Source organism: Apostichopus japonicus, chromosome 3 (genome assembly GCF_037975245.1).
Source record: "Apostichopus japonicus isolate 1M-3 chromosome 3, ASM3797524v1, whole genome shotgun sequence".
Taxonomy (NCBI): Eukaryota; Metazoa; Echinodermata; class Holothuroidea; order Aspidochirotida; family Stichopodidae; genus Apostichopus; species Apostichopus japonicus.
In genome coordinates this window covers 24,845,232-24,870,551 of record NC_092563.1, presented here as the reverse complement: position 1 = coordinate 24,870,551, position 25,320 = coordinate 24,845,232, and the positions used below count along the sequence as shown (strand labels likewise).

Genomic DNA, 25,320 nt, shown 5'->3' with positions numbered 1-25,320 from the left:
AAACAGGGCGAGATTAGTGGTTAACCAAATTGGGTTTACCTTTGTATCATTGACTACTAGATATTGCTTTTAATGTACCGTTTTGTCATGTATGTAGGCAATACATGCCTAAAATGAGATACCATTTGCAGTACCGGCATATGAGACCCCAAGGGTAAAAGGGCCCAAACCCCACCCCTCCTCTCAGTTACTCTTCCAGGCAAGACATACCAAGATTTTCTTATTGGGTTATGGTATATACCTTATATATAGTCTCTAGGTTATGCCTGCAGATACTTTAAAGGGGCAGCTGATGGTGTTTTGAAGCTCCATGTACGAGCCGAAGTGTGTTGCAGAATGCTTGAATCATCACGTGACTAAGACATGGCGAATCAGGCTCCCAGGAATTTCTACTTATACAATTTGGTCAACTTCACGATTAGTTAAAGAGCCTCAAATTCAGTACGGTACCAGTATTAAATTGTAAAGGCAAATGAGAGTGGGTGTGGTGAAATATTATATTTGTGGGGAAAGGTCACAGTACCACTGTAACACAGTGAGACTTGACACTGCCTCACATTGCCTCCCGCCCCCCCCCCCCCCGCCCGGTACCTTAACAAGAAGATCGTAACGCTCATGCTTATCTCCTCTTTTGTAAAAGAAAATCAGTCGCACATATACTCCGCTCATATGGCAACTATAGGCCAGGGCGCTTGAAATCCTTTACATTGATGTAAGGACCGATTCGAGGAGAGGGGGTGTGGATGTTAATCGAGTAGCTCTTTCACTGACATTTATTTGTCAGCAGTCTCCGTCATTCGAGCTTGTTTGAGTAAAAAACTAAGATCGCGCTTTACAATCTGTTGAAATCAAATAGCAAGCACAGTTGAAGTGATGAAAACGAATAATCATCATGAATTTATGAGTTCCAATAGAATCAAATAATGTATTAGATTAAGAGTTCAGATGCTAAGAGTGATATGTAAGTCTGCTGTCCATACATTGGTGCGCGGTCCCGAAGTGGGTAGCGAAAAAAAAATCGGGGGTCGCAGGATATTTTTCCTAACCCGAAGAAAAGAGTCTGCTGATGGAATTCGATTAAGCTAATTTTTTTTCAACGCTCCATATTCCAAGTTATCTTTCGTCCATTCTGAACATCGAAGCTGAAGGGTAGCGTCCCACAAGTTAAAAGTAATATATAGTTACCACAACGTTTCGTGTAGACCAGATTATATACCTAATTTGTAGTCTAACTATATATGCTTCCGAATGTACCATTGACGTCTGAAGTGTTTAATTTATTAGGGGAGTACGCCAAGATCCCAAACAAGCGACTCGCCTTTTACGACCCCAGGGCAGAACCACATATTTATTAAAACCATGCATCCCCCTCCCCCCTTGTGTGGGTCGTAGCTCAGTCATAATGGAAGGTCCTGTGTCGTGTACTCAAATATTTGCGGAATGCTGAATGAAGTTATTGTTATGGCTGGAAGCAGACCATTTGTTTAGTGCGCCCTTCGATTACGATTGTTGTCACGGATACATGATAATCAGATTTCAGTTCATGTGTATCCTGTGTAGTAGTGTACGTCAAAGCTACTCAATTTTCAGATAATTTCGCTGGAAACATGCCCCCAAAGAAGAAGAAGGGCAAGAAAAAGTCGAAGAAGCCAAAAATTAGTAAAGAAGAGAAAGCGAGGGTAACAGTAAAATGTTTTTAGTCTGATAAACATATTTAATGGAACATGGCTGCATTTTGTGACTTAACGTTCACACACAATGTTCAATTTATGGTTGCATGGTATTAGTTCTGCGAAATATAAGCCTACGCCTAAACTGCGTGACTAGCTAGTCAGTAGTGAGGCAGCAATTCAGATTCAAACGTAAAAACGTAAAAAGTTTAAATTGATTCTGTGCGTTTCGAAAAAGGAAATACACAAAATTGTTCATTTCAACAAATGGAACTTCGTTAACTTTAAGCTGCTTATCTGACAACCATGAAAATGAGGTTTCACCAAGCTAATTTTGCCCAAGCAATTTCATTAATCGAGAAATTAATAATCGAAAGTATCAAAACTTAGATTTGTTACACTGTGTCTCTTGATATTAACAAGCCAATGATAGTACTCTTTGTAATGTACATTCAGTACCAACGAAGCTCACCTTACTCAAAGAACAGTTGATCGTGGAAAACAAAAAACTAGTATCTTAAATATGATCTGAAATTCAAGAAGACCAGTGATGGGAAATTGTCATGTTTTGGTTGATTTTGAACCTTTTCAAAAAATTTGTATTTCAAATGTTACCTATTTCAGAGGTTATGTTTACTACCTACTAACCTCACAAGTTACATGTCATATGTGAGTCTAATAATTTAAAGACTTCATGCATATCACAGCTCCTAACTAGATACTACAGCCCTGAATCACAGAGGTTCATTTGACAAAAGAGATACAATACTTTAGCAACGTACTCATTTCCCCCATATTTTCAATTCAATTTATTATGCACTATTTCAAAGTATATACACATTCCTTGACATTTCATGAGCAGTACTGTATCTAACTTATCCTCTGGTTTGTTTTTGTGTTAATGTACAGCGATAGATGTATTCATGATATATTTTACTTTGCAGACATCAGTCTGTTTAATGAACATCCGACAGAATTATCTCAAGTCAGAGATGGCTGTTTGTTTGACAAAACCAGGTATTAACTGGAAATCTACATGGAGTGTTAGAAAAAAAATTACTGCATTATGTGTTTAAAAAGGAAGACCAATTGTTTTGTACTCATACAGTGTCCTGGTCAACTCATGCACAATTTGAGCAATGTTTAGTACATATGGATATTTCTGCATTTCATCTTCAAATGTTTAGAATAGATATTTGGGTGCAGTTATCTATTAACTTTTATCTAGAATCTCATTAATACTTATATGAAACTATGAGAATTCCTGTATGGTTTCAAGGTAGGAAATTCAATAAATAGGGCCTGAGGTTTGAGGCACAGTAGTTTGATTTTTAAGAGAAGACTAATACTAAAATATTTGGGAGGCAATTGTCACAGAATATCTCCCCTTCTGTTTAATGTAGCTTAAACTGGAAAAGTCATGCGAGGAGTTGACAACACAGCTGGATCTTTACCAGAGTTTTCTGGATCGGATGAACAGATGGATGAAAGAAAACGGCATGAAAGCGGAAGAGCTGTTCAGAAAATTTGACACAAATCAAGATGGCTTACTTTCATATGATGAATTTAAAGCAGGTGATGTTTCTACCAGTGGTATGACAATTAATGTGGTGGAGTGGAAGGAAGTTGAGTTAGGAAGGGGTTTGGGAAGAACATTCACTTACTGACAGTTAATTATAGTCTGAACACACAGACAAGATTCTAAATATGAAAATTTTTCAATTAGCTTTTCAGAATTTAAGGGGAACAATTAATATTCTTTGTTTTTAGAAGCAATACCTGGAGTAGTAAATACACAAAGTTAACTTAATAAGAGAAATGCAAGGATAACAGAGGAATGGAATATTGTTCTTCTCTATTTGATTGAATTTCATTTATGTAAGATATGAAGAGAAAAAAAACTTACCCTTGGCATTGTCACATTTGCGTACAATATTAAAGCAACTTGGCTATCTGTTTAGCGCATGGGTCTTAAGTAGGCTGCCGACAGGTTGAAAACCAACCCACGAGAGATTTCAATTCGGCCCATTTAAAGAACCAGCCCAAAATTCTACACTAATAGGGTATGTGCAGAACCATAAGGCCTTAAAGCAGCATTTTGCGTCCTTTTCTATGATTTTTCTCAACCTCACTGACTACACTATGCCATAATGACATACATAACTAGATTATCTATTTAAATCTTACTTCAAATGGTGGCATAAAAGTCGAAAAATGTGAAACTTTCAACTTTGTTTTTCTCCAATATTTTCCGTTGGGATCCCAATAAACCTCGCCCATAATATCAATATTTAAACACTACGAACGTCATTGGCCAAAACGTAATAGGACACCATGCTTGATTTGTGTACAGTCTATATGGCAGTTGTACCAGGGAGTTCCATAACAACTCCCTGGTTGTACCAACGCAAAGTCTTGAATCTATTTTTAGCAACGGCTCATAACTAAACCTGCATCTCTGATTGGTAGAATTCAAACTAGTGGGTTTGGGGGAACTGTACGCAATTAACTTTGAACGTGGAATTTGTCGTGGACACTTTTCTCATTATCTGCAAATATCCTTAATTACTCGCCAATTAACGTTGTTGGCAGGGAAAAACTTGGCTAATATCTTAGTTTGCTGTTTTGTGATTGATATATGTAAAAAACTCGATCGACATGTCAAAAAAGTAGAAAACGGCGACCAAACGCAAAATGCTGCTTTAAGGTTTGAGCATCTTACTTGCCTACCCTGAGCAATTGCTCAATCTAGGTACAGCATAGTAGATTTTGATTTCTGCGTGGCCCCATCGCTTCAACCAATGTTTTTTTCTCTGGTCTAATAGTCCTAAGAATTACATGAGAGTCCCTGGTTTTAGTGTGTGAGTGGGAATGCTTGCTAACCATGAATGTAGAGCATGCATATAAAAGAGCATCGAAAAAGACCTTAATTTTAATAATTCCACCATTTATGATAATTTTTTTCTCTTGTCTTTTCTGTGTTACAGGAATGTTAGACCTTGATGCTCCCTGCAACAGTGTTGAGCTGCATGTGTTTGCTCTCCAGCTGGACAAAGATAATAATGGAAGAATTGATTACTTGGAGTTTGCAAAAGGGCTCACATTTCCAGATAGGTAATATCTGCAATAAAGTATTCTTTTTTAACAATTGTCAATAACATTAATTGCATTAATTTTCAACAAACTATTAATAGTACAAGCCAGGAACAAACTTTTTTCCCCTCTCCCTACGGTGGTGTTTGAGGTTTTATCAAAACTAGCATTTTTGTCGTGGATGACTTAAAAGAGTCCCTCATATTCTTGATTTGCCCATCTCATGTCAAATATATCCACCTCATATGGACCTCAGAAGTGAAGTTAAAAAGATTAAAGATGCTGTATGGTTCAGCTGTGTACCTGCATTAAAGGCAACACAAAACCCAACCATGTTTACCTCTATATCACAGAGATCTTTGTGAAGAACTACTTGTCCAACCAGCTGAGAGAAATCTTGCTCCGTTCGGGAGATATCCAAGTTAGCAGGTCGTATCTGATAGTCAGTGAGGTTGGCAGAGTTATCCATAACAGTTATCTCTAACTCTCTATCACATCAATGATCGATGATGATGGTTGGCTGTGTGTCTCCTTTAAGATCCCACTTTTCCTTATGATATCTTCCTATCATCATTTTGTTATACTCTGTGCTTCATAATAGTAGGTGTCACAGGTGATGTATGTAAATGTCAAAGGTACAAGCTACTTGTAATCAGTCCCTTGTAAAACATGCACATGAAGAATATTCATGCATGTCAAAAATCACCCCCCAAAAGGAATAAATTAATAAAAAAAAAATAAAACTTTAATTTACTTTACTTTATTTTATATTCTCCTATAATATTTAAAGCAAAAGTCAGCTAAGCTTTCAGAAATAATAAACACAGGCTGCCTTTAATATTTCACACATTTCCATTTATCGTTTTTAGTGATCAATTAGCAGATGGACCAGTTCTGAGAATAACTAAAGAAGAAATACAAGCATGTCCTTGCTGCCAGTTAGGTCTTTGGAAACCGTATGTAGAACCTGCCCCACGGTGAGTCACTGTAAATGCTTGAACTGCCTGCAGGAGCCCTCGAATGTTGTGTATTAATAATACCAAACACTAGTCAAATATCAAAGTTAAAAATATGATGTGAGAACAAATTTTCTTCACTTGCATGGTATTAAAAAGGCAATAGAGAATCCTTCTATGGTCTATTAGGCCAGAGAAATAGTTCTCTTGCACTCCCATTTCAAGGCTTTCATATAAAAACTGTTCTTATGGATCCACAAGGGTGTAAAAGGTTTTATAATATTTTATTAACAAATAATAAGGTCCAATATAAATGTATTCACAAATGGAACATGCTCTTGTCCCCACTTCTTTCTGAAGTAGATTGGTATAAGGTGTGCTCATACAACTGGAAATGTACTTCTGAGGTGAAGCTCCATTGGTTCCAATTTCGTCTTCATAACAGAATTTTAGGGACAAATACTCTCATGGTTAAAATTGGCAAAACCAATGATCCATTGTGCACTTTTTGTGGTGTGGCAGATGAGAGTTTAATTCATTTATTTTGGGAATGCGGCTTCACCCAGAAAGTATGGAGGGATTTTCAAAACTGGGTTCAAATCAAATTGAATATCAATATTGTAGTTAGTAAAGAGCTTGTTCTGTTTGGAAATTATTTGTACAAAGACTATGTGTTTAATAACATCCTTCTGGTTCTGAAATTTTGTGTTTACAAAAGTAAGGTTAAAAATGAGAAACCTTCCTTTAGCTATGGTAAACTTGATCTAAAGAATTTTTATCTAAAAGAAAAGTTTATGTATCAAACTAATTGTAAGCAAAATGCTTTTGATATCAGATGGCCTAAGTGGAAATCTGTATTTGATGTTTAATGATTTAGTGGTTGTTGTTGATAATATTGACTAATGGTCATAAAGTATATGTTATTATGAATTGTAACATTGTTTGGACTCTTGATGGAATGATAATAAAAAAAATATTAAAAATTAAAAAAAAATCAAAGTTAGGTCTTTGGAAACCACACGAGTCACTGTAAATGCTTGAACTGGCTGTAGGAGCCCTCAAATGTTGTGTATTACTAATACCAAACAGTAGTCAAAAATCAAACTAATAACTTAAGTTGGAATAGGGAACAAAAAAAAAGGAATGAAAAAGTACAAGGGTGATATTTTCTGAGCGATTTCTATTCAAATGACATATGTGAATATCTTTACAAGTAAAATGAACGTTTGAGAAACAAGCTTTGGCAATGTCAATAAACTTTCTAATATGCTAATATATTGACAAAGTTTTTGCCAATTTAATTTTTTGAAGTGGTGAATCATGTATCCAATGTTCATAATTGAATTTTGCACTAAAACCCTCTTACAAAATTTGGGCAGAATTGAATTATGGCTCGATTTTTTTGGCTGTTTTTGCTGTTGTTGTTGTTATTATTATCATTAGTCCTTAGGCTGCGACATCTAAATGTTCCTGAGTTCACTCGTTCGAATTTTGTTCAGTGAATGACTGTTTTCTTTGATTGTTTGGGAAAAAAAAAATTAATTCCCTAGTACTAGCATTTCTTGGTGATATATACAATTTCGTCCACTCTGAAAAAGTTAAATGCTATAGCCATATGATTTTCGAGCACATAATTTTATACCCCCCAACTTAGCTCTGATTGTCAATGTTAGTACTGCAGGATGACCAATCACTCTGGAAATCTAAACAGCTGCCTTATTTCTCTTAAATAAAAAACGAGACGACAACTTTTCTTAATTGCAAATTACTGTCGTGTCTGTAGTGTGAAACCTGTCTGGCACCTTTGAGCATCTAGCTTTATTATTTCATCAGTATTGTGTAACATATCGAAAATATAGCGGCCATTTTCAACATTTTGTTTTCGTTCACACTGAATTCCGAAAATCTCTCCTAGTGACAGCGACCCTAAAATTCTCTAAAATGTAGAATGTAACCAAATACACAGCTAATTTGATGCCTTTACTGGCTCTTAATATATTTCCTCATTTTATGACAGATCATTACTGCAGTTCTTTATCAATGTACAAGGCCTCATGAAAATGTCACCTTGGGTCTATCATACTAGTAGATGGCACAGACTTCAGTGTATTGTAGTGTATAATGATAGTAGTAGTATACAGTATCAATGCAGGTGATAACCTTGAGATTTTACGTCACATTAGCAACTTGAAACATAAAACAAACGTTCTTTAGAGAGTGTGTTGTGTCTATGTACTGTCCTGCATGCATCACTGCTGTATCAATCTACATCGAGGCCTTCTGAAGTTAACAAGTCTGGATTTGAATTCAGAAAAGCCACCACAAGAAAAATAGAGAGACTTAAGGTGGCTGTCTCCCCTAAAAGTCTTGCAACGATATTTAATTACTGTTAATACCGAACAGAGAAGATTTCAGTTAAGTTTTGACTTTCTCAAAAGTGTATGTTATGTTCTATACACAGTAGATACAGGTATTGCTTAAAGGACAAAAGAGACCTTCAGCACCAGATTTCCCTACCATGCATATTCATCATCAGACTCCAGGAGCAAATATCTTCACCACTCCAAGGCTCCATTATAGTCACCTAGTAACATCCAAATAATGAGTATTTTTATTCATAAAAGCTTCTTTCCCCCCCCCCCCCCACCCTTTGTCTTTACCTTCTCTGCTCTTCCTCTCCTTTTCTCAGAGCAAAACATTAATTACTAATATTTATAGCTGAATTATCTAATTTTGCAAACTTTATCTTTGTCTGTCTGCAGGTACGTCAAGATCTTATTCAAGATGGCCACTTTTGAAAACTTACGTAGCTACCCTGGTCACTTCACCAAGGTCGTGCATTCCCATATCTATGTCTACGGTTTGATATCGTTAATCAAAGAGGAAATGGACATCGCTACCACCAAGATGAGACTTTACTTAAACAAGACGAGGGAAGCCTCCGATTTATTGATACCAGATAAGACCATGGAGGAGTACGGGTTCAGAGGCAGTACGAGAGACTGCCCTCAGGAAGTCCTCCTCTATTATGATTTCACCACGGAAGTACAGGGCTGTCCATTGGCTAACTGTGATTACTATTTCACTTCGTAATAATCTTGTCCGTCAATTTTAATACCAGTGCGAAATCTCGGCCACTTTTAGAAGTACGATGCATGGATTGGCTCCCGACATTGCTTCACGTGACGTGTTGGTCTTTAGATTGAGCGTAAGAACTGCTCATTCAGTTGAATACCAAGTTTTGTGTTTCTCAAATTGAACATCTTAGGTGTAAACCAGCTAAATGGGTCGTCCACGGATACAAGATGGCCGGAGGAAAGCGTGAATACACTCAATGAAAGAACCAATGTGAGTGAGGTTGGACCAATATGATAAAATAATTTATGATTTATGAATACTTCAGCTCCTCCGTTTAGAGACTGATGTGCATGAGTAAGGGGGTGGGGTGGGGAGAAAGAGGAGTTGCAGGCAACCTTGCGGGCTCCCAAGGTTTGGAACTACTGTCAAAGGCCCTTTAGAAATTGCAACTATTCTGAAAATGTGGGTTTTCAAAACTGTATTGGCAAGTCATGTGATCGAAAAAGTGTCTGATAACCAGTCATTATTCATATGCAATGTTGGTTGGATGGAATGCTATAAGTATCCTGATGTGTTTGGCTAATTACTTTTTCTTTCCTCTTGCTTTGGGGGGAGGGGGAGGGGGGGTTGGAAGGGGGTGGTGGTATTGCATCTTGTCTGTACTTCTTCTTAGTTAAGATTTGACATGATATTTAGGTACGGAAAAAATAGATAGGCACTTTAATCGGCTATCACAGAAGGAAATTATGACGAATGAAAGACAATATTATATGTTACATTTTTCCAAATAAATAAGCGATCGAGTCACCTTTCTCTTTAAACAGTGCTAAATTTCACTTATTCTTAATCTCCATGATTTTCATAAATTTGTCTGCTGAGTTAGCATAATCTTTTTCTCAATTATCGAAAAATGGTGTTGTGAAATCGTGTAAATGAAATATCAGATTCCAGAATATGTTTTTTCAGAAAACTTATATAACCACAAAGCTTTTTTAACTTAATAAATACAAATAAATTATACATATATGTGAACTTAGACCCTTCCTCTGGGTAACTTAGCATCTTAGATTCCCCTGCCCCCACCCCACCCCTCCTCCTCAGTACAAAAAGTTGGTTTCACCCCTGGAAGAAACCCAGCACACCGAAATGATAACAGAATATGAAAGTGATCCAGTTTATATTCTATATTTATACCAAAGAATTGAATATAAACTTTTTCTGATATTTTTACTGTAAACCAAATGGAAAGTCCTCAGTGCCTCTAAATGTAGTTCACATCACTTCCAGGTGCAACGCAAACCCCGGCAAGTTAACTGTGCTCTGATGAGATACAAATCACCTCTAAGGCTAAAGGGTAACGGTGGTGGGTTGGGAGGGGATGGGGTCAGGAAATAGTTCTTTAAAGCTGTCTGTTTTATAGACACTATATTTGTACATATCTAAATCATTCTGTTGAAGTTTAAAATTGCACCATATATGAACTAAGCGAGTACTTCGTATATTTTACTCTCCTTTACCGAAAAATTGTTAAACAAACCCATCAATTTTGATATCTCAGGCACCAAGCATGAGCTACATAGAATGACTAGTTGATTTAGGATTTTGTGTTACTTTTTTCTTGTCTGGTAGGGGGGGGGTGGGTGGAGGCAAGAGGGGTTGACAAGAGGGGTTTATACCATGCGTTATTTGAAGGTTGAATATATACACTTGAAGTTTTTCAGTCATTATTTGTATTTAATTATGAATTGTAAATAATAAACAATTTGAATATGAATTATTGAATATTGCTGTGATTTATTTTAGTCGATGTCTTGTGATTCCCTGACATAGTTAGATGCCGTTGCAGTATTGTCAGAATTGCTACACCTCCCCCACCCCACCAGGGGCGGATGCAGGATTTTGACAGGGGGGGGTCTGACTGGTCCAGCCGCGCTTGATCGAAAGACTATCTAAGCGGAGCGCCACCATCGGTTGGCGCGGAGCGTACCAGAAAATTTTTGGCTTTACAAACCCCCCCAGATGGCCGGAAAAGGCACTTCCCGAGTATTCTAAGCTGCATGTACCTAGCCTGAAAATATGGATCTCATGTCTGCAATTTCTCAATTGATGAGAAAAAAAACTATCTATGAAATATGGTAATACATATCAGATGAGTTGAGATGATACAAAACTCATAATGCCTTTAGCCACCAATCCCCCTCCCGTTCCGTCACCACTGTTTGATGCAGGGCCGGATCCAGGATTCTGGAAGGGTGAGGGGTTTGGCCTCCAGTGATCCTAGGGTCTAATGGGAGTGGGTTTCCCTCTATCCATTGTGAAATTCTTGGATATTTAAGTACAACAGGGAACCCCCTTCAATTTAGCCATTCAAAGCACCTACAAAAACTCACTCGAAATGTATCTGCATCAGTACGAGTTAGCTAGTTTTATTGATGATCTATTCATGGTAGATTGGAGATAAAAAACACCGTGGTTGTTTCTCAATGAACTTTCGGACCACTTCGTCAGTGTCGATAGGAGTGTTATAATACGTGTTCATGAGAACAAGAGCTCAGACGTTCCTTGCCCATTGTTGATCGGAGAACAGTTTATGCCTTCTCACCGCAGAAAACGATCTCTCATGAAGAATTCGTCGGCGCATCCTATGCAGCCTACCGCTCTGCCACCTCACCGCCCAAAACAATTCGAACACCACCTCAATTTTGAAACTTTTCGGTCTGAAAATTGAGATTTTTAGGCATTTTTTGCACGTGTAGCACGCGTGCACACTATAGTTCATTTGACGGAAAAGACACACCTGGCTGACTTGTAAGGATAACCGCCCTTCTGACGTCCTACATGTTTAAAATTGGCGTTTAATTAAATTATTTTATCTCTCTCTTTTTTTCTCTTTCTTTTTGGGGGGCCAAGAGCAGGGGGTCTGGACCCCCCCCCTGGATCCGCGCCTGCCCACGCCCACCCCGATTTCTGGATTAACATCACACACACAAATTCCAGAGCAGTTATTAACACAACTTTCCGTTCATACCTAATGATAGACATAATTTATAGTCCAAATGTGCATCAGTATATGCACTATATTTAACGTCTAGAATTTCCCTACACTTTTTGCCAGTTATAGCTTGTAGATAATACTGTAACGTAACCACAATACCGTAATTCCTGCGTTTATTCAATTTACCTATACTTCACAATACTCTATTGTCTGCCTTTTATTGTCTCCCTCTTTGACCGCCCATGACGTATGTTTACACATGCCACTTTTTAAATCACTTTACCCCCACACATACAAACGGCAGTGTTCAAATAGAGAGATCAATAAATGCCTTTGTTCAGTTCCGTGATGGATCAGTTTTAGTTCAAAATGCAACGCAGTATGTGAAGTTGTGTGTCTCATTATTAGCGAGGAGTACACTATATATACACGAAGCACGTTTGGGTGAATATAAACAGTAATATATATATATATATATATAAAAAATATATCTATATGAAATCTTAAATGTTGCTTCTAAAAATGGACTTGCTTTGAGAGAATATTATATATCCGATTCGATTTGTGATAAGGTGAGCTTTCTTTTTTGTTTCCAATTCCATCTTATATAGGCCTGTATGCACGGAAGTAGTTAGTTTGTACGTGAAGATCGTAATTAGCGTAGCCTAATTATATATGATAAGGATGGCAAAGGCATAGCGAAAACCATAACATTAGCCTCGGCCGTAAGTGATCATTATTTTAGAGGTTTCAGTGTTGTCGGTATACGGGAAAAGAATTTAGCATAATTTTTAATCCTCACGTATTTTTTTGGGGCTGACCTGAAGTAAAGTTAACAGTTACTTGTACCGATGCACTGCTGAAAGTTTTTACAACTAGGTTAGGATTACAGCTTTTTATTGTACTTTGGTGGAGTATTTTTAATTTGTTTTGTGATTAATTTGACTTTTTCAATGCCCATAATAAGGATCTCGAAATGGTCTCAAATGGCACTTTTAGACGGTTCCTTTTCCGTGTTTGCATATTGCCGAATATCCGAAGTCTTTGCGGATAAGCGGTAGATACTAAGCGAATGCCCACATTATGATCTTACTATAACGACCTAGAAATTGTAATATGTTTATGAAAATTGCTCTCCCTTCCTTCACCGACTTTTCGCAAACATTGGCGAAACTTAAATGGGATATTAAAGTTGAGGCATATATGCAGCTGTGATCACTATTTATTTATCTCTTTCTTACTTTGTAGGCCTAGTGATAGAGATAAATATTATACATCAACTTACCCAGACTAAAACTAAGAAACATGTTATTCTACTAGGGATATATCACAGATTTCTCCACAACAAAGTTGATGACTTGATCAAGTCTACTATGACGTCATTGAGCCACACGAACATGCTTTATTATGAATATGTTTTTTATTTATTTATTTTACAACTTTCTTTCATGTTTCTTTCATGGAGATGGGTTTTGCAAAATTCTGAATCTAAAATATTGATCAATTAACATGACGTAATGATGGCAGGGATTTCATTTTTGTTTAAACATATTAAACTTGGAAAGACGAAAATAAAAGCAAAGAAAAAGTGAAAGGTTCAATACTGACCATTGTGGCACTATGGCATCACAGATTTACAAAGTGACAGCTACCAGACATGAATGTTAACTAGGATGTCTCCCAAACTAGACAATATTTATCTAAGCTATTTAAGGGATTTGTTTTTGATAAAGATGTCTGTCACATACGCTCAAGATATGATGATTGGGTTTGTGTCTCCTCGCCCTATAATGGTCCTATATACAATCAGAGGACTATCTAACTAACTATAGTGATCGACCGATATGCATGGAGATGAAAGGTGTTGTGAGATTGAACTAGACTAGTGTGTATACGTCATCGTAGATCTAGATAGTAAGATGAATAGAGAAACGTATCGCAATACTCGTAAATTATGATACTCTTAACTTTGAGGTTGAATAATGTTTCATCGAAGTACATGCATATGCAGTAAGAGGATAAGGTTAATGAATAATGCATGAAGATTGTATGTCACAGAGTATCCAGTACACTTATTCGTTATTCGCCATACCGCTTCGCATGCAACGGCCAGACCCCGGTCACCCCCTCCCTGCCCCACTTCCCATTCCCCTCCTCCAACTCGCAACCCAACCCCGCCCTCTCCCCACCTAATTTCTATTGTAAACCTGTTGCAGTCGTGCAGCAAGCATGCAGCATAACGTACGTTATGATACGGTATAGGTCGCCTTATTAATTTTCACACTAACGGGAACTGCAATAAAATTCGTCTATTTTGAGTACCACAATAACAACACAGATCTCCCCTCGCTGAAAATCTTTGTTAAAAAGAGATTCATATATACCTGACGTTTTCATCGTTTAAAGGAAGTTGTATTTCATCGTCAAAACAAGAACAGTTTGTTTATACATGACTGTCTAGGATTGACTCTCTCATGCGTGCAAACTATACTATAGGATATATCTGACGTTCAAGTATAGTAGCTCAAACCATGGAGCTATAAACATAGCTCCATGCTCAGACCCTGTGAAACGTATTGGAATACCAAGTTACCCACAATAAACTATACTTTACATAGGCTATGTTACAAACGAGCAAGTGTATAGACTACATGGAACTTATTTGCGAATGTAGGCTATATAATTTGTAACCAATAGATCTACTATAATCTGGCAGTTAATGGAAGTCATGGTTTACGTGACATAATATGAATATTATATTCTTTCACAAACGTTTTCACCAGTCAATTGGCTTATGGAAAATATGGAACTAAAGATTCAAAGATTTTCAAATGAAAATAATAGGTCATTACATTTTAAGAATGGGACAAAGGAGTTTTACTTCATGTTAAAAAACTTTTAGAATTTTGCATTTTTTTTTTCTTTGCAATTTTAAATTGGGGTCAATACTAATGAACTTTATGAACCGTACTTTAAATGGACGAAGACCATATATTAAGCTGCTTGTTTCTGTTAGTATAATAATTAATATTTACGAGATACTTCAACAAAATCTTTGTTCGGCGACAACAATTCACATTATTTCGAAATTATGTTTAAAACTTGAAGCTTTAGGTATAAAAATAGCTTTAAACTTTTGAACAGTTGTATGGTAATCATTTTGCGATAAGGTGACATTCATTCTGTACAATCACTATGGCAACCCTGGCCAACCCATCTTTGATCACCATCTCATTCTAACGAAAAGTCACGATTTTACGAGATGTAAGAAGATGTACCTGTCAATAGACATCTGAAAGAGCCAGTTTGTTTATTTCAAAGACCGTATCTTTTATATGAATAGCAAACCTCCTTCCTAAAGTTGTTGGAACATTGTCGGCGCACGAATGCATAAATAACACCCTGAGACAATGTTTAAAGACAATCACTTTAAAGAAGTGTATTGTGTTCTCGTCAAACTTCGTTTCCCACATCGTAAACAGTCGGTAATTATGACTAGTTTCACAAGAAGACTTTTGATAGTTCAATGAAGATTTTGTTTTTAACTTTTCAAAACAATATCAAAAAGAAAAAAGAGAAAGACGTTTAATACATTGACAACAATCGTGTAACCTTATTTCTCATGTGCATAGCTGCGCGGTCTGTTACCATGGCGACAGTTGTCTGATGATCGCCGCTATATATATATATTATATATAAATATATAAATATATATGTATATGTATATATGTATATATATATATATATATATATTATATATATATATATATATATATATATATATATATATATATATATATATATATATATATATATATATACGGCAGTAATTACGCGTGTACACGTGCTTATGTGATTTCTCTCCACTTTGTATGCAGATGAAATGACTCATTGCCTCGTTACTTTCGTGTCCAATTCATCATCTAATGATTCATACAAAGGTTTCATGTTGCCTTTCGTAACTGATGAAAGACTACTGCCGTATACGAAACCGCTGTCTAGCCACAATAAAGAGAGCCTAATAATTACAGTGATTCGAGGGGATGGAGTCACGTTTTATATATAAAGTATCCGTTATTATTTTTGCACGTAAAGTCTGACTCCGAGTGAAGAAGTATTTGATTTTACAATATCTTGCAGTATTGCAATACACCGACATGTGATATAGAGAGTGGATACAGGTAGTGGACGAAACACTTGTATTCTACCTGCTACAACACGTACGTACGTATATGATTACTTTGATACACAGGGGACTAGTTTGGCATCATAATAGGCTACTAACACGACTTGTGGTAAGTGTACACGTATACCATAGCGATTGGAACACATGTGGACTATATAATTACATATTATGCTACGGTGTAGGCTAATTCAATTTTTGTTGCAGTGCCCAAAAAGTAGAGTAATTCAATCTTTATTGGAGCTATAGTTTAGTTGTGCACAAAACGCATCGCTTTCCGTTTTAATTAAATCGAGTGTGTAGGCCTACATATGTAAGCAGGTTTTATTAGTTGTAGGCCTTTCTCTAGTCAGCTCCTCATCTTTGAATATCAGTACGATTGGGTATTCACATCAGAAGGTAAATTTGTGTATGCAATGCATATGCATGTTTATATCTACGAGCATTGTAAGGCGATAGTTCTAAGGTTGCTATGAAAATAACCTTTGTACAAGATCATCCCGTGTAAATCTAGTTCAGTCAACTTGACCTTATCGAGTTTATCAATTGGCGGTAAATTGGTTCAAGTGATAGGCCAATGTCAGAAAATGTGGCACTTGTTGGGAAGAGAACAGTTTCGCTAACGCATCTTTATTTAAAATCCCAATCTCAATGTTTTGTTCCTAAATGTTTGTAACTGGGTTGGAGTTCGCAGTGAGATTTAACTATGCCCCCAAAACCCAACAATTACTCCAGGAAATGTACCGTATCACTATCACACATCGTACTTGTTCATCCAAAGTTTCCCATCGTAATCTTGTTATTAATCCCCTCTACGCCTTAAAATGTCAATACACTTGGAACTAACGGATGGTATGATAATACGGCGTACAATGTACACTATCTGTCACTAAGTCTACAACCATGTTGTTTTAATAGTGGGCCTATGTAAATATTTACTTCGTAGATTAGAAGAAAGTTTACTACAAATTTGAAACGACAGAAAGAGTAGCATACCGTGGTCTCTGCGCCAGTCTCGAATTGTTCAGTTTCTCGAGACAATGAGACAAAAGTAGGACTGTGATAGTGGGCTATCTATGAGTACTGGGAGGGGTGATTAAGGCTGATAGGATATGGGTGTCCAAAATGATCTCTCACCTTCCTTTCTTCGTTCAGTAGGCTATAAAATTTATGATTTATTGACTTTGAAATAATGATTTATCTTGGAAGAGTTTATAGAACAAAATTCTCAAAGGGTACTAGCCAGATATTGGTACTCGAATCGAAATTGTTTACCGTGAATGCCTAACATAAGATAAATATTCCCTCAATGACGAAATATATGACGTTCATTACAGAACATATAAAGGGTTTACGACTGACATTAATAACACACTGTAGTTTACTCAGAGGAAGTTTGGAATAAATTCTGATCTACAAGTATTTGACTCCAATGGTAATCAGACCCTCATCTTATACCTTATTTGGCAAAAAAAAATGTAAATGTCAACATTAATGTAAGAAAAGTTAACTTCACCAATTAATGACACAAGATTTGTGTGTTGCTACCGACCCTATATCCTAGCTATATAGCCCTGTACCTCGCATTCCCTTACACCAATAAACACCCCCATTGACCCTATCATGAACTCTGCTATGCGTTAGTTTTCTTCTGTAGATTTTTGATGATGAGAAACTTGTCTTTCACGTAAATACGGTGGCCCTGAATAGACACACGAGAAAACAGACGTACTGTGTTAGTATATATACTGCACCGTACATACAACATCTCGTTTTGTCAAGCTGTCATGTTAGTACCACGTGATATCGTATTTTGAACGTGCTGTCAACAGATCATTTCCACAATTTGTCGAGATATCATGTAAAAGCATAACTTGGCAAAGTGTCAAAAGAGACACTCTTCCTTCCGAGGTGTTACTAAGCACCTCATCGTCTCAATCAGATTCCTCTTCATGTTTGGTCAGGATGTTACGTAAGTTAACTTTAACAAGTCAACATTATGTAATGATTTGGAGTTTGTTGTCAAGCTATAAGGGTATTACAACCTCTTGACAATTTGACAATCTTTTGTCAAGACGTCATATTAGTTTAACTTTCTTACCTCTTTCATGCAGTTTTGGAGCGTTGTCAAGATAAACATAAGATTGTAACTCGACAAATCGATATCTTTGTTCATACAAACAATTTATGAAATCTCAATAACTCGATAGAAATATGTAATAACTCGATAGAAATATATAAGTGTTTTTTGTTGTTGTGATGTTATATTGCTGGGCTCTGTTTTACACAGTGGCTATATACATCCCTTCCAGACCACCGTATAGGTTAATACGATAAAGGCTCATCTTTCAGGTCAAACCTGACTTAAATTTGTTTTTTCCCTCGACAAAAATGTCTTAATCTGTTTAGTACTTGTAACACAATCAATCCAGACATTTTGCCCTTTGCTTTAATTTAACAAATCAACAAAACAGATCAACGCATGTCCTGAAGTTTAAGGTCACTTCTTTTAATTCCTTTGAGAATAACATATCATTGCCTTATTTTGATATAAGATTTGACAATGAAAACTATAGCAACTCCCGTAGATAGCTTCAAGCGATTTAAGGTATATATCTTACAGATTTGATGGAGTCGAAACAGTTCTCTGCCGGCATATTTCAACCTTGATCACAGTGCAAGGAAATAACTCTGTGAGACAGTGTTTTGACGATTATTAACATCCAGCCTGGGTTTTTCGCATTAACGGTTGACGTCCAAGTTACTTTTAGGGACAATCAAAGTTAGTCTTTAGCTTCTCACTTCGAATAGATCAATGTACTAATAATTTGCTCAGGTTATTATGACTGCATTCAGTTAAGATGATTTGGAGGTAGGCCGATAGCCTTTGGAACTTTCACAGTAGGCCTACTAAGGTCGAACTCCATAAAATACAAATACATCTCAATCTCTGTTAGGGTTTCTCATGTATATGCATCAGTCCACATTGAATCGTTCATTGTCATTCAAATCAATTTCGAAACCGTTGCATATTACCTCGTCTAAAATGTATACAGCACGTGATAAAGACCCGTGTTAATGTAATGGCCACGATTTGGGGGTTGGGGGGGGGGCTGAATGTTTCATCATTGCGTTTGGCAGAAGAAATGCTTCTTCATACACTGCGATTGCTGCTCACACGATTACTTACGATACTTCGTCGTTATGTTATCATTAATAACGATCAAGTTTTGCCCGATCGGTCCTTCATATTGTTTGTGATAGTACTTCTCTTGTCCTGCATTGTCCTTTTATTGGGATAATACTATAACAATATTTGTTTTGTTCCTCATTCAACGGCGACCATGACATCTTTGTTATTTCTTGTTTAGTTTCAACGTGGCACTTTCCGCTGTGCTAACGTGTACTATATATGTACTCAGTGCGAACGATGTATGTTAAGAAATTCGTCCTGCCCGAAGTCTCAATACGTTAATCAGTTGATTAACAAATACCCTATACCCACTGCTTTAAGTATTTTTTTTTTATCATAAACCCATTGGATCAATTCGTTGCAAAAAAAAGGAAAGGAGCAAGTCTGATTCTCTTCTCCTTTGTGTTCCGTCTGCTTTTATCTTTATTAAGTTATATTAACTAACCTAGAACGCGGGAAACCAAAACTGTAACTTATACATAAAATGGCCCCGCAGGTCAGTTTGTAGGGCGTTACATCAATGTCACTGCATCTGATTACAATTCAATTAAGCAAACTGTTAAGTGCATCCTGAGTGAGATCTAAAGTCGTCTACGGGTCAAATCGACGGTTTTTATGGTAACACTTAAGTTCAGGTCGTTAGATGTGCTGGTTGATAAAACCATGGACTCGTAAAACTGTTTTACCTCCATGATAAAACAGTAGCAAACGACAACGCGGTATCGTGAATTTGTGATGACGTAATATTCAATCTGGAGATCGAACAAGCCTGCCGTGTATAGCGCTGGTTTATATGTGTAAAAAGATCATGAATGTTAAGAACATTTAGCCTTATCAGAACTCATGCGGTGAGATTTGTGATTTTTACTAGAGCATCCTCTCTCTTTTTAAGAAGAAAGCATTGAGGAAGATTAAATACTCTTCCGTTTAAATTATGTACGGTATGCAATATGTAATTGTTGCGATATATGCACGTATAAAATGTTTCATTACTTTGTTATATATATATATATATATATATATATATATATATTTAGCGTGTATATAAAACCTATAAATGAAATAAGTTTATACGTGCACATATATATATATATATATATATATATATATATATATATATATATATATATATATATATATATATATATTGCGCTGGAAAAGTTCCTTTCCACGTAGTAAAATCGATATTTTAGTCTGCTTTATTGGATCGATCGGCGCAGCCCATTTCGATATCCGAACTATGTTTACAATCCTCAATGCGCTGTGGTGGAGATACATGCATGGTTGCGGACAGTTTACAATATATCACCAAGCCGTCAAGGATTTTCCACAAAATGTGCTGTTGTTTATGTTATAGAGGTTGTTATGGGGAAAGACGAACGCCGCTACTTACCAGAAAGTTTTATCACCCAGATAAATTTTCCGTTCATTTTGGAGAGGTTTTTTTTTCCCCCTTCGCATAAACATCTTTGCAGATCAAAAAGTAATGTATGAGAATATACTGATGTAGCGTGACCAAATGTATGGATACTGGTGGTGTATATTTATATAAATGGCCGCCGTGCTTCGTTGTACGTATATGGCAAGCCATTTGGGACAAACACCGCATAACATATCCTCGTATTAATACGAATATATACGCGTATTAATTCGAATATATTCGCGTATATATTATTAGCCAATCATAGGGCTTATATCAGCGTATTAATTCGAATATATATACCTTAAAAAAATTAAATCAGACAATAACTGGCATGTCTTATAGCTTTCACAAACGAGTTTCGAAAGTTATCACATTGTAGCCTCGCCAGTGCAATAAATGAGAGATTGCAAAGTTAGTCTCTATTGACGTACACCCAGGCCAAACGTACTTGATCTAGAAAACAGCATGATTTTATACGTGATTTAAATTAAAACGTGTATATATTCGAATTAATACGATATTCGAATTAATCCTCATATTTAATCGAATGAATTGGAATTAATACGCGGATATATTTAAGCCTTATGATTGGCTAATATACTCGTATAGACACTCCAGTATACGGAATTGGAGTAATGCTGTTAATTTACGTATGTGCTTGTGGATGGGTGTGTGTTACATCATAACGTTCGTCCATGATCGAGAACTGCCATGATCATTAAAAAACTTCTATCGCGAAACGTGAGAACAGGACAGCTGCACTACGACATGTGCATGGTTTCGAGTTATACTTTAGTCTAGAATTCATATAATTGGCATTGATCATCAGCAGATGATTTCCACAGCTTTCACACCTTAAAACTGAACCCTTTCTATATGGCTTGCATTTTGTTTATACATGTACGTATAGTTGAAGTAGAATAGTTAACTCTTGATAAAGAAGGGGGAAAATTAGTCCTTTATATTATTGAAAAGACGTGAAATGCCGTGTAATAATATTTTAAATGTATATTTGCGGAATGCCTATATTTCAGTCAGTGGGTGTCATATGCTGTATATAAACAAAGGAGTTTATGTACAAACGAAACCAAAGAAGAAACATACTAAGACAAACAAAGAACGCGCCCATGCAGTAAAATTATACGATAGTGCATTAAAAATGAGATTTATGTATTCCATTTTATTTCAATGCCTAATATTAACGCCCACGAACTCATATGTACAACAAGAAACTTGTGCAGGGAACCGCAATTAAAAGCCAATTGATCATTCGTTCAAATATACATATATATGTTTGTTGGCTATATGGCAGTACAATGTATATATGCAGTCATAGTACAGTATAATGGGACATACGTGAAGGTTTATAACCAGTGGCGTAGCTAGGATTTTTTGAGTGGGGGGGCCATGGGGGGGGCTGTTCTTTCTAGTGGGGGGGCCGGAGGTTACTATCTAAGCGGAGCGCCACCATGGTTGGCGCGGAGCGTACAGAGAAAATTTGAGATTTTCAGCACCCCCCAGATCGCAGGAGATGGCACCTGTGAGGCAAAATAGCAACCAAAAAAGATGTGCAACTTTGGTGACAGAAATGCAAAAAAAGTTTTTTCTCTTTCATGCTGACTGGCCTTGCCAACTCAACCAGACTTTTAACTTGAGGGAAGTTGGCATCATTTGCAGGAATTTCAGAATTCCCAATATTTTATATCTCTACCAGTAGTGGAAAATCCTGTTTCGACAGTTTCGTGGCCATAAAAAAGTTGTTTTGTGGAATATTCAATGACATATATTCATTTGACTCGAGGCAATATATGAATACCTGCATGGGCGGCGATCTGTTTCAAATATTAAGGGGGGGGGGGACATCTGCTTGGATGCAGGCGAATTACTGTCAAAGCGGAGCGCCACCATTGGTTGGCGCGCAGCGTACAAGAAAATTTCTGGTTTTGATAGCCCCCCAGATGACCGGAAATGGCACTTCTCGGGCTTGAAAATGACCAACCAGATGTACACTTTTGCCTGAGAACCAAGTTTTTCCTAATAGTTTTTTTTTTCATTCATAACCTTTTGTTAAGATTGTCACCAGTCACACATCATGTTCGACCTCATTGCATTTGTAGGTAATTCTACGTAACGCCCCACAATACCCGTCAGCCCCACTTTTCAAGGTTTTAAGCCCATTATTTGTTCAGAATTTGAATAATAAATTCACTTCAAAACATACCCATAATGTTGCACTAAATTTCATCTATGGACAACCAATATAGAAACCCCCCCCCCCCCTCAACCACTAACAGACCGGTCAAAATTGTACGAGTGTAGAGGGAAGTATACTATGATGAAGAATGTTGGTCAAGGAATTTTCGAAATTTCAGACACAGTTAAATTATTGGTGTACAAATATTAAAACCTCTTATAACGGCTACTATAAAACTTCGATATCATAGAAAATACCAAAAAAATATGCTCGAGGGGGGGGGCGGTCTCCACCCCTTCACCCCCCCCCCCTCCCTTGGCTACGCACCTGCGGTTAGAAATCTTGTAGGAAACAGGCCAAATGGAAACCCAGTGAAACCATATCGATGTGGATCCTATGTATGATTGTACGTACTTACACTCATACACAAGATGCAAACCAAATTTCATTACGGATGCGGTCCGTCTAGCTATTCATTTCGAGAAAAAAAAAGTAAAAACTACTTTCGGTCATATATCAGGCGCGTATCCAGGATTTTCTAACCCGGGGGGCGCGAATTACTATCTAAGCGGAGCGCCACCATCGGTTGGCGCGAAGCGTACAAGAAAATTTCTGGCTTTGATACCCCCCAGATCACCGGAAATAGCACTTCACGGGCTTGAAAATGATCAACCAGATGTACACTTTTGCCTGAGAACCAAGTGTTTCCCAAAAGTTTTTTCCATCCATAACCTTTTTGCAGATTGTCACCAGTCACACATCATGTTCGACCTCATTGCATGTCCTATGGATGATTGCTTTTGTAGGTGATTCTACGTCACGGCCCACAATATCCGAAAGCCCCACTTTTCAATGTTTTAAGCCCATTATTTGTTGAGAATTTGAAACTTCACATTTCTCGTGAATAAAATCACTTGAAAACATACCCATAATGTTGCACAAAATTCAATCTATGGACAAGCAATATAGAAAAACCTCCTTGAACCCCTAACAGACAGGTCAAAGTTGCACGAGTAGAGGAAAGTATGATGAAGAATGTTGGTGAGGAAATTTCGAAAATTCCGACATTAATTTATTGGTGTAGAAATATTAAAACCTCTTATAATGGCTATTATAAAACTTGGTTAAAGGAAATGAAAAATAGCAGAAATTTCCGATATCAGGTATATCGAAACCGAACACTACACACATAGGCGTAGGTCCCGTAGGAGGCGGTGGCTGCAGCCCCCCCCCCCCACCCGCAACCAAATTTTTCCCCATCTTTTTCGGGCACCTACTGAAAGAAAAATAAATAGCAATGAATAGCTTAAAAATGATCTCCTTGGTACTTAAAATAAAGTTGTAAGTTTGGCCGACATTACTACTGTAAAAGAGAGTTTTGACATAAATGGATCTGTATGGTTTTTCTCCATCTACATAAGACATTTGGTTGTTTACATAGCATCCAGCGGTATACTGTGCAACTTTCACGGACCGTGCGGTACACGATGCTATGCACTGTAATGACCGATGCTTGCTTATATGATATTGGCATCGATATGTTGAACGCGCGCTTCTTGCGCGAAAAATTTTGGCTTTTTTTCGGGCAAGTCATTACAGCCCCCAAATCCAATTGGGCGCCTACGCCTTTAACTACACACATAGACAGTTATTGAGTCTGTTCTTCGTGGAACATGCATTTCAATGCTCACTGATATGATGTTATATCTGCTCTTTGCTTTACAAATTCGAACTGGCGTGTAGCGAGCAGGGCCGTCTTAAGAGATCACCGGGCCCTGGGCCCGGCAATGAAGCGGGGCCCCTCAATCAAGTGAGTTCGAAAAAAGTTGCGTGAAAAATTGACATCCTTGACAATCGCTCAAGCATAGACATGCATGCATTTACCAATCAAATGATATATACTTGGATATGGTATCCGGGGGAGAGTCTTGAGATTTTTTTTTTCAAAGTCTTGGACCAAAACACAGGGTTTCTGTGATTTATTTTAGCAATAACTCCCTAATCCGAAACTAAATGGTCTCTGTACAGAATCATTACATATTAGGAGGTTTTAGAAAGCAAATATTCTTCATCTTATTTTTGAGTTAGATTTTTTTGACCTGGGGTCAAAATCGGGGTCAAATGAGGTCAAATGAAATGTAAACAAAAGTTTCGAGAAAAATAATTAACAATTTCTCCCCAAACCCCCCCCTAAAAACTATTTTAAATTGAAAGCCATGACTGTTCTCTTTCAAATAAGCCATGTTTCCCTTCAGGGGGGTGTTGGTTTTTTCTCCAATGTATGACACACTCATACATTGGGACGTTGTCTAGACATCGCGCATAGCATAGGAGCAGTTCACTTCTACTACTATAGGACATCATGGACATGCCTATAAAGAGCTCACAAAGTAATTACAGTAGATATAAGGTTTAGGATCAATTCCGCCTGATCATTGATGTGCCGAAAGACTCATTTATTTATGACCATATACAGTATGACGGTAATCGATGTTAAGTGATGGAAAATGAATATCAACTTAACGGATATATTCT

General features: G+C 37.1%; 2 protein-coding genes across 6 annotated transcripts in view; both read left to right on the top strand.

Moving 5' to 3' along the window:
- Window positions 1-1,511: 1,511 nt before the first annotated feature.
- Window positions 1,512-10,439, top strand: LOC139965581 (uncharacterized). Its single transcript, XM_071968106.1, has 5 exons — window positions 1,512-1,679; window positions 3,074-3,245; window positions 4,658-4,784; window positions 5,633-5,740; window positions 8,482-10,439. Exons 1-5 carry the CDS (start codon window positions 1,608-1,610, stop codon window positions 8,810-8,812), a joined length of 810 nt encoding a protein of 269 aa, XP_071824207.1. The 5' UTR covers window positions 1,512-1,607; the 3' UTR covers window positions 8,813-10,439.
- A 1,711-nt stretch (window positions 10,440-12,150) lies between these two features.
- LOC139965580 (uncharacterized) overlaps window positions 12,151-25,320 on the top strand; it is a 28,288-nt gene continuing 15,118 nt past the window's right edge. The window contains exon 1 of one of the 5 annotated variants that reach the window (XM_071968105.1): window positions 12,151-12,236. The gene's annotated coding sequence lies outside the window, so the exon portion shown is untranslated. Of the gene's footprint in view, window positions 12,365-15,662; window positions 16,088-25,320 lie in introns of those variants that run through there. The other 4 variants (XM_071968101.1, XM_071968104.1, XM_071968103.1 and 1 more) reach the window with 4 other exon arrangements.

What these genes read in the sequence shown, in the direction of transcription:
- LOC139965581 (XM_071968106.1), top strand. Translation starts at nt 1,608, where the DNA reads ATGCCCCCAAAGAAGAAGAAGGGCAAGAAAAAGTCGAAGAAGCCAAAA. An exon ending in GTAAAGAAGAGAAAGCGAGG is followed by an intron (nt 1,680 to 3,073) that starts GTAACAGTAAAA and finishes TGTTTAATGTAG; the next exon opens with CTTAAACTGGAAAAGTCATG. An exon ending in GGGCTCACATTTCCAGATAG is followed by an intron (nt 4,785 to 5,632) that starts GTAATATCTGCA and finishes TATCGTTTTTAG; the next exon opens with TGATCAATTAGCAGATGGAC.